This window comes from Protopterus annectens, chromosome 6.part0 (genome assembly GCF_019279795.1).
Source record: "Protopterus annectens isolate FY-2018-M chromosome 6.part0, PAN1.0, whole genome shotgun sequence".
NCBI lineage: Eukaryota > Metazoa > Chordata > Ceratodontiformes > Protopteridae > Protopterus > Protopterus annectens.
The window spans coordinates 1,822,210,653-1,822,221,722 of NC_056737.1; the positions used below are offsets into that span (position 1 = coordinate 1,822,210,653).

At 34.9% G+C, this 11,070-nt stretch overlaps 1 protein-coding gene across 1 annotated transcript in view; it reads left to right on the top strand.

Annotated features, from left to right (window-relative positions):
- MSTN (myostatin) overlaps positions 1 to 10,154 on the top strand; it is a 407,980-nt gene extending 397,826 nt beyond the window's left edge. The window contains exon 3 of the mRNA XM_044075168.1: positions 8,718 to 10,154. Coding sequence (XP_043931103.1) covers positions 8,718 to 9,098 — 381 coding nt within the window. The 3' untranslated portion in view covers positions 9,099 to 10,154. The remainder of the gene's footprint in view (positions 1 to 8,717) is intronic.
- Positions 10,155 to 11,070: the final 916 nt, after the last annotated feature.

Sequence of the window (11,070 nt, forward strand, 5' to 3'; positions counted from 1 at the left end):
CTTAGTTTAATTTTGTTTTTTGTTTCTTTAGATAGCCACGGTGCAACTGTGGCTTTTACACAGGTCTATATTATAATCTTGAAAGTTTAATGCTACGAATCACTAAAGATCGAACTTTAGTGATCGAACCATTAAACCATCTAAACCCCACAAAATCCTAAAAAAAATTAAGAAAAAAATGTAAAGGGTGTTTAGGCGGGGGGCAAGCCCCCCCCTGCACCCTCCATACCCCCAGCTACTTAAATATACCAACTCCGAGATCACACTTTAACGGAGTATGGTGCGATAAGGGAAGATTTCCCTTTCCTACACTGTAGCGCAATCTCGGAGTTGGTGTATTTAAGTAGCAGGGGGGTGTGGGGGGTACAGGAGGGCTTGCCCCCCTGCTTAAACCCATCAGGGTAAGTTTTTAATGTTTGAATTTTTTTTGTTTATCTTCGAAGTTACTGAACTTCGATGATTTGGTGTCGACCATTTTGTATTCAATGTTTCGTAACTTCGAAATGATAATATAGACCCGCTTTTACACGGATGGTACTGATAGGAGCATGGTGGTTAAGGATAGCCAGAAATCTGGTATTCAAGTACTCAACTTATTCTCGGTCTCGGCCAAATGATGTTTGAAGTTTTGAAACTTCGGTAATCTAATAGGTATCCATATATATATATATATATATATATATATATATATATATATATATATATATATATATATATATATATATATATATATATATATATATAAAATCTAAACCATAATCTATGTGGAGATAAAGAAATATTTTTTGTAGTCTAGAAGAAAGGTGATGGGGAAATGACATGATATTACTTTTTAAGTAAATTAAAGGAATAAATTCAAAGAAAACATATAACTACAAAAAGAAGACATAAATTGAACAGTGTTGTTAAACATTATTGCATCAATGTATTATAAAGTATACCTTGTAAAATTAGTCATTCATTATAGCACGCAAATAATATTTGAATGCTCCATTTCAATTCAAATTTCCTATTTTTTCCATGAAAACAAGCCCAGACTCAGAAGGAAATATCAGGATTTTGTACCTGCTCAGATTTCTAACTACATGATACCTCTGAAGTCAAGAAATACATCACTTACAGAAGATCTAACTAAATATGTATCTAAAACTATTTAAGGTGTGCAACTATTCCCACCTTATTAGTAACAGATTTGCCTACAATGCACACAACACATTCATTATTGCCATATGCCCCTAACTCTATTGTTGTAAGTTAAAATTATGATAGCCCCTTAGTTTTTTTTCCAGGGATTGCAAGTACACACTCGAAGCATTTTGTTTAAGGTATAGTGCACCAGTCCAGCACAGGCAGGGGGCTATGCCCCCACAACCATTCAATAATCAGCTCTGATATTTGAATTTGCAGGGTGCAGTGACTACACACCAGATAGCAAAACTGCACTCAGTGAGTGAAAGCAGTGCTTTTTAAATGTTTTCCTTCCATGTGCTCACCACTCTGAACTTGGATGTGTTCCGCTAACTCCACTATCCCTGCTGAAAACCTGGACTCCTCCCCAAAACAATGTCTGATGTAAGGATCACTACTTGCAGGTATACCCAGTACTATAATTATTCAGGAAAGGATGACTACCTAGTAAATTCACCTCAAGAGCAAAGCTTCAGAGATGAGTTTTAACATCCATGTCAAAAATGCGTCATGACGGTTATGATCAGAGACCTGATCATAATTCTTTCTAATGCATGGAGCTTTATGCACTCCATGTTCTACCAACTACAAAAAAATTGCAGGAATGTGAAGTGTTTTACCAGCTTTTAAACCCTTTGAAACCTGTTAAAGAGCTTAACACTGTCTGTTCAGGCAGTAGGCAGAAATGAAATGCCCCTCTGTACAGCTAACAGCTTTAAAAGTGGTTAGGCACTTTGTTCTGCCACATATTTTGTTTATAATTGTGGTAAATATAAAGCATCTACCAGATTTTAAAAAATGTTTTACCTTCCTCTGTTTTTTTGCCAGATGGCACTGTCCACTGTAGCCCCTATCACGAGACATGATCTTAATAGTGCTTAGGTATGCTTAACAAAAGCTTGTTAAGGGCATCTAAGCACTGCTAATATCAAGTTTCACTCTAGGGATGTTCAAAACTCTTAACTTCTTTGCTCAAAAATTCTGGACAAAATATAAAAGTAATTGGGGAATAAAGGCCCAAAATAAGGGACAAAAAGTTTAAATATTAAATACTATTCTAGTTCATTTAAAAGGATAATAGAAACAGTTTTGCATCAACATGCATTTTCTGAATAATAAAAAGAAAGAAACTCTAATTTCTGGCATTACTGAATGACTATAATCCTCAGTGATTTAACAGGAAATCAAACATTTTATGAGGGGCAAGTTAAAAATATTTTGCACAATCATGGACATTTTGCAAAATTATGAACAGTTGAGTGGTACGGAGACGCCACTGACACGTTTATGTTTTCTTCTGATTCCAATGCATAATACCAGGGATCCATGCATTAAAAGCTTTTTTATTTTTTTTTCACCAGTTCCTGTCTGAAACTATTCAGACGGCTGAAGCTTTTTTTTCTCTTTATGTATGTATATGCCATGTCAGTGTTAAAAAGAATTGCAATTGCACTGCCAGATGCAGCATTATATTTCCCAATTAAATAAATCCAACTATACTAAAATATTAAAAAGGCGACTAACAAAACAAGCCACCATCCAGCAAGATGTAAAACAAAAATGTATTACTGTTAAGCAATGCATTTTTCTCTGCTTTTCGTCCTGTGTAAATCACAAAACTTCTTCAGACAAATTGTTTTCAAGTGTCAATGCTTATAAATAACTAATAATTAAACAATTAAGAACAATTCAATTAAATAATTAAAATGACAATTCAGTAAGTAACACATACGTAAATACATAAATACACATGTTCATCTAACACTTCTCCCAAAAGGATTGCCCTATTTTAAAAAAACTAATATTTTTAATAAAAATGTTAAAAATGTTAAAAATCTATGACCAATGTTAAATAGACTTGTATAAATACCATAAACAGCACTAATAAAAACGTCGAACTGTGTTGTCTAGCTAGACTCTTAAGCCTCAAAATACATTTAATAGATAAAGAGTCATTTAAGCCAGGAAAACTACTTGCATCCAAATGAAGTTGCCAAAATAGTTCTAACTTTTCTAATAACAATGAAAATGGGCTCCCTCTTACGTTCATTGGTACCATGTCTATCCCTTTAAAGCTGAACTCATGTTGGGGATAGATACCTATATGTTTAGCCAAGGCATGCTCACATTTATTTTTATTTATACAATACTGGTATTCGTACACATGTTCCCGTAACCTCCTGTCAGTTTTCCCGACATAGAATGCGGAGCAATGGTTACACTTAGCTAGGTAAACTACCCCTCTAGTTTGACAATCAATTTTATAGTTAATGTCAAATTTAGTGCTTCCCACAACAAAGGACGATCCCGTGGTCATAAACCTACAAAACTTACACGTTAGATTTAAACATACCCTTCCTTGTCGAAAATGGTCTATTGTCTCCTTACAAAATAACTTTTAGGTTCATATTGTCGAAAATGGTCTATTGTCTCCTTACAAAATAACTTTTAGGTTCATATCTCTTCTAAATACGATTCTAGGTTGGGTCAAAAGGCTTTCTCTTAGTGTATTCTCATTGGTGAGAAAGCACCAGTTTTTTAATACTATAGCTTTAATATTACTGGCATCAACACTAAATGTACAAATGAAGTTCTGTTCTACCAGTAGGTCCTTCTGTGTGGGAGCCATAAGTAAGCCAGCACAACCTAAATTTAAAATTGGTGTATAAAACCCAGTATCGCTCTTAGATTGAACTTCATACATCACCTCTGAAACCATCCTAAGGGGGTACCCTCTTTTAATAAACATGTCATTTAGTAAATCACATTCAAGCAGAAAGTCATCACTTTCGGTAACCATTTGGGCTGCTCTGACTAATTGTCCCTTCACAACTGATTTCTTCTGTGACAAGGGATGGCAACTCGAATAATGGAGGAAGGCATTTGAATAAGTCTCTTTCCTAAAAATTCTGGAGACATAACAGCCTTTACTATAATCTTTAAAAAGTTCCACATCGAGATATGCTATCCTTTCAGTGCAAAAGGAAGCTGTGAACTGAAGGAATGTGGTGATGGAATTAAAATATGATAATAAATCTTCTGTTTGAGAAAAGTCTCTCTCAAACAAAATAAATATATCATCCAAAAACCATGTATAAAAATCAATGCCTTTGGACATGTCAATAGTATTATTAGATAATACAAATTGATTCTCCCAATGTGCCATTACTAGGTTGGCGAAGCTGGCCCCACAAGGTGACCCCATTGCTACGCCAACCTTTTGGAGACAATACTTGTTGTTGAAAGTCACAAAATTGCAAGATAAAATAATATCAAGTAATTCGCCCACCAAATCCAGTTCTTCACGTGTGGCCCATTTTTCTGCATGGTTGCCAAGGCCCATTACATGCCTTCAGTGTGGGGTATGGAAGAATAAAGGTCTTTAACATCCACAGTTAGAAAATTCCTTTTACTACAAAAAGTTAAACTATTAATTTTGTCCAAAAAGGACCAAGAATCCTTACAAATCTGACTTTCTGACAGTAAATATTTTTTCATATAAAAGTCAGCAACTTTAGCACAAGCATACGTTATGCTATTTCTTGCATCCACTAGGAGACGCATCAGGGGGTCTTATAGATTCTTGTGAATTTTTGTAATGCCAAAAAATATCGGTGTCCTTGGGGCTGGCATGCTAAGATAATTGTACATATGAGCATCAATTCGAGCTTCAATAAACATGTCATTGATATATGAGTTGATCCTATTGTATGCAGTGTTCATCTCATTTCTGGATACTTCTTCATAAGATTCTGTTATAATAATCCTGGTTATTCTATCCACATAATCCTCCTTACTCATAATGACCAAGCCTCCCCCTTTGACTTTCTGACAGTAAATATTTTTTTCATATAAAAGTCAGCAACTTTAGCACAAGCATACGTTATGCTATTTCTTGCATCCACTAGGAGACACATCAGGGGGTCTTATAGATTCTTGTGAATTTTTGTAATGCCAAAAAATATCGGTGTCCTTGGGGCTGGCATGCTAAGATAATTATACATATGAGCATCAATTCGAGCTTCAATAAACATGTCATTGATATATGAGTTGATCCTATTGTATGCAGCGTTCATCTCATTTCTGGATACTTCTTCATAAGATTCTGTTATAATAATCCTGGTTATTCTATCCACATAATCCTCCTTACTCATAATGACCAAGCCTCCCCCTTTGTTAGGTTGCATGATCCTTACTGGGGCCTCCTGTAGGGATTTAAGCATACTTCTCTCATATTGAGTCATATTAAGCTTAATAGTGTTCATCTGAGGTCTCTGCTTCAATAAATTACGTATGTCCAGTTCACATATCTACTCAAATAGTAATAAGGCAGGATGGAGAGGGGGATTGTACACACTAGAATATAAAAATTAGGTTTTGGGCTATTATTGTGGCCCAGTAATATTTTCAGGTTCAAGTTCCTAACAAAACTCTTAAGATCTGTAAGTGCCCTGGCTGCACGGGCAGAGGGTACAAACTTGAACCCCTTGGATAACAAATCCACCAATTCAGGTGTGATGTCAAGGTCAGAATAATTAAAGATTTTAAAGTCTTTACTGGAGTTAAAAATCAACTTACAGTCAACATTCACATTTGTGTTAACAGCCGTTGTTGTAGGAATCATTTCTTTCGGTTCCTGTTCTTGTTCTGTTTCCGGCCTCGGACAGGGCTGTGGTTGAAAGCCCTGTTCTGAAAACTTATATTATTTGTAGTATTATGATTAGACAATTCACCTGGTGGATTGTTAATGTTTCTAGTGTAAATACATTCACTCCTTCTTACATTGTTAACTGCTACTGCATTATTATTATCCTGAGATGACTCTTCTTCCACAAGGGAAGTATTAGACACAGAATCTTGTAACTCTCTGGCCTCAGTTAGGTAATTCCCCTGAGAAGGTGATGGTTTGGTATAAGCAGTTCCCTGCCTATAATTCTTGAGGCCCCGGTTTAATTTTTTAACCTTGGTAGCTTTCAGCTTATTTAAATACTGATCTATACTGTTATAAAGTCTCTCGTAGTCAAACCGGTTATGTATAATGGGCACACAAAAGTTCAAGCAATTCAAACCCATGTTTATCAAACAATCTAACTAATTCTTTATGGAATAAAGAACTCTCGGCAAGGCCGGTTGGGTATTGCCATGACCTAAGCCCCTTTGGTATAATTTTGAGCCGTAAACATTCACAGAAATAAGCAACTTCTAGTCGCAATTTCCTCAATTTGACCAGCTTCTGGTCAAATTCTTGTAACTTTAATGATAACTCAGTACCTGTGGTCCCAGGAAATTCCGAGTTGTTGCCTTGAGGATGGTCATCAAAAATGAATGGTCTTTTGACCCAATTTCCAAATATGAAAGGTTCCTGAGTGCTGTTATGGTTATCTCTTCCTGTTTGATGTACATTAATGGAAATGGCATCCATAACAACTTGGCCGTTACAATTACTTCCTATGTTAGAACATGGTTTAGGTGCTGCTGCTCCCTGATATTACAGCCCTCGAATGATGACGGTTATTGTCAGAAATAGAATTAACACCAGCAAATCCAGGAAAAGTTAAGATTCTCAAGCTCTCAGTATTACCTTGAGAGCCAAGTTGCTCGGCTTGCTGTGCCGAATCCAGTCTCCTCGATAAGGAGTCTACTTTCTGTGTCAGGCACTCGATTAGGGCTATTAGGTTTCCACATTCTTCAGTCGGGCTGGATGAAAGAGGAGAGCTTGTAACCGTTTTGTTGGCCATGAACAAACAAACTAATCCAAAGCAATAAAACTAAACAACTTGAACAACCAAAAAGGAGACTAACGAAACAAGCCACCATCCAGCATGATGTAAAATAAAAATTTATTACTGTTAAGTAACGCACTTTTTCTCTGCTTTTTGTCCTGTGTAAATCACAAAACTTCTTCAGACAAATTGTTCTCAAGTGTCAACGCTTATAAATAACTAATAATTAAATAATTAATTTGTTTGGAAGCAAGTAGTTTTCCTGGCTTAAATGACTCTTTATCTATTAAGTGTATTTTGAGGCTTAAGAGTCTAGCTAGATAACACTGTTCGACGTTTTTATTAGTGCTGTTTATGGTATTTATACAAGTTTATTTAACATTGGTCATAGATTTTTAACATTTTTAACATTTTTATTAAAAATATTAGTTTTTTTTTAAAATAGGACAATCCTTTTGGGAGAAGTGTTAGTTGAACATGTGTATTTATGTATTTATGTATTTACGTATGTGTTACTTACTTACTGAATTGCCTTTTTAATTATTTAATTGAATTGTTCTTAATTGTTTAATTATTAGTTATTTATAAGCATTGACATGAGAACAATTTGTCTGAAGAAGTTTTGTGATTTACACAGGACGAAAAGCAGAGAAAAGTGCGTTGCTTAACAGTAATAAATTTTTGTTTTACATCTTGCTGGATGGTGGCTTGTTTCGTTAGCCGCCTTTCTGGTTGTTCAAGTTGTTTCGTTTTATTGCTTTGGATACTAAAATATTACATTGAACTTTAAAACATCAAAGTCCCAAATCCATGATATCCTAGTCTGATGTAGGCTGCCAGAGAAATAGCATATCAAAGAGGTGCTGCAAACTACAAGATATCTTTGTTGCAGCTGTAAACTGGTTGCCAACTGCACTCTAGCGCATGTTGGACAGCTTAATGATTTGAAGGTACAGAAAACAGGTGGTAAAGTGCACAATCAGTGATGGACATCAAGCCCAATAAGTTGCTTATGTAGCACTTATAATAGAAATGCAAATACAAACTGTTATGGAAGAAGTTTGCAGTTGTCAGTTCTTCCCTCCATTACTGTCTGTACTTCTTGTGACCTGTTATCCCACCATGGCATTAACATTCCACGTTTCTCATTTTTCACAACTGGGTTCTTTATCCTGGTTTCTTACTGCTCCTTTCACTCTACCCTCCCGTAGGTATCTGAATCCCTTCATTATGTTTGCATCTATCACTTTGTCCAAGCGTTTAAAAAGCTTTATTGTTTATTCTGGTAAATAAATATTTCCTGAAATCTCTCCTGAACCTGTTAGCATGAACTCTCAAGTGGTAAATAAATCATCATGGTTTATTTTTTAAGTTGTTTAAACAAAATCAAAGATCTCCATCAAAACTACTTTTCTCCACTGGATTTCCTGTGAGTACATAGTCAGCTCCCATAAAATCTCAGCACTGGTGCAGTTGGGAACAATAAAATTATATATAAGTAAATAAACTGCAGTTTCACTATAGTAAAATGTTATTACATTTTTATTGGTCATTTATAAAAAATAAGTTAAAGAAATTAAAGTTGTAACTCAGCCATTATGGAATATATCATGATATGATAGATCATATTGACTCTGAATATAGGTAACTTTGCAGAATTTCATTTTTATACATTTTGAATTTCAAATTATGTGTCTTGGATAAAGGTACATCTAATGACATTAAGTTTTATATGCCTCATGATACTGATATTTGCCTAAACGTATTTTTTTCTCTTTTTTTTTTTTTATATTTTACTTTCAATAGCAACCATTTCTGGAAATAAAGATTACCGATATACCAAAGAGGTCAAGAAGAGATTCTGGTCTTGATTGTGAAGAACACTCAAATGAATCTCGATGTTGCCGTTACCCTCTCACTGTGGACTTTGAAGCTTTTGGTTGGGACTGGATTATTGCTCCTAAAAGATACAAAGCTAATTATTGTTCTGGAGAATGTGAGTTTGCATTCCTGCAAAAGTACCCACATACTCATGTAGTACTTCAAGCAAATCCTAGGGGCTCAGCAGGACCTTGCTGTACCCCAACCAAAATGTCACCAATTAATATGTTGTATTTCAATGGAAAAGAACAAATAATCTATGGAAAAATTCCATCCATGGTGGTTGATCGTTGTGGGTGCTCATGAATTTGTCTTGTTGGGGTAATGCCCACTGCATCAAAAAACATGGAGTGGCAAACATGATTATCCCTCAGTAGGTTTTTCCATTATCAAGTTCTGTGCAATAGACTAAGAAAAAGACTTATAGTACAGATTCACAGTGTACTGCAGCGCATTATATGTGAATTTGCTAAGAAGTCAAATCATGCAGTGGATGGTCGTCTTGTTGGGAGCTGAGCCAGAAAAAAAAACTGTGGAATAAAGATAAGAAACACACCTATATATACAGATAACACTGTATACAATAAAGGAATGTATATGTCTGTTGGTTGGACTCAGTTTTAATGGATAAAACAGAATTAGATGGGTATAATTTAAAAAGAAAATAATTACTCACAGCTTCATTACATAATGTATTTACACAAATATATCATAATCTGGTAAAAATAGCATTCTGACCACAATGCCATCTGACTAATTTTCCTAAACACTTGAATTAATTATATCAGCATGACCAAGAAGATAAACTTGACGTATTCAGAGAAAGAGAGCCTAGACTAGGGGTGTCACACTATTCATGCTATAGTAATTGTATATCAAGCATATACTATTGATTTAAGACTGGTTATAAAAAAGGATTTAGAATCATGCCATGGCAGCTTTTTTCTCAAACAGTATAGTGCCATTTTGCATATAATACATACATATATATATTATGTATCACTTTTAGATAACTGTTAAACAAATGCATGACTCTGATTACCTAAATTCTTGTTGTGGCATCCCTAGTTTATAAGAAAGGCATGATTTAAAGCAAAAGGCAGAGAAAGAAAAGTGTTACAACTGAATACCCTTACTGCATGACTGCCTTTGCAACAGTACAGCTTGCACTATAGCAAACCAGTCTATGGAACTGGTTGCTACGAATGTTGTAAAAACAGATTTTGATATTGCATATATGTACATGGCATTTTGTTTTGTAAATACATTTTCATTCCTTTTTTCATTTGTAGGTATTATGTGTATAAAAAGAATACTTTATAGATAAATCTGTACCATACAAAATCATATATGTGTTCTACAAATAAAGGTGCTTGCTTACATTATTTTGCAGAAATTTTACTAGTGATTTAGAAAAAAACAAGAAATTGTTATTAATTTGTTGTGCTGCAAGAATATATAAATCTGAATATAATTATGAATTTTTAAAAGTCAACCACATTATCGACAGTATGCTGAGATTGATTATTTACAAACAGCTAAGACAGCGGACAGAGCTTAAAGGAGGAACATTTGTGATTGATGGAGTATATGTTTCAGGAGTAGCCACAGTAGTTCTTGCAAAGATACTGTTTACTACAATGCAGCTGACTGATTATCTAAAAAACATGTTTTATTTATTAACATTTGTTTACAGGGAAAGGCCGACTTGGAATGAAGCCAATTTTCACCAGAGACCTGGGGCTTAACACTCCAAATACGTGTCTTTGAAACATAGGAGGAAACCAGAGCACCCAGAGGAAACCACACGAATGCAGGGAGGACATGCAGACTCCACTCAGAAGGCAGTCCAGCCAAGAATTGAACCAGAGAACCTCTTGCTGTGAAGTGACAATGCTACCGCTGCAAGACTGGGCTGTCCATCATTTTGACAGAAGAAATATTACTCACTCAACAAACAGAGTGTCTTTCATATACTCTTTTTTAATTTCAAAAAATCTTTTGAGTTTCTAATACCATGATGGGAATGGACCCCATTCCTATGTCAATGTATGATTAAAGTTCATTAAATTAGCATCGTTTTAATCTTTGATATCAGCCAGAAGTGCTCTTCGCAGCACCCTGAATGTGTCCTGTAATGACTCCTTCTGCAATTCATATGGAGTTATATATATTGGTAACATATCTAAATATGACTGTAGATTCTTTTTTATCTTATTTAACTGTTTAAAACTTTCATTTAAAGGCTCACTGCTGCTTTTCGGCTGTGAGAAACATT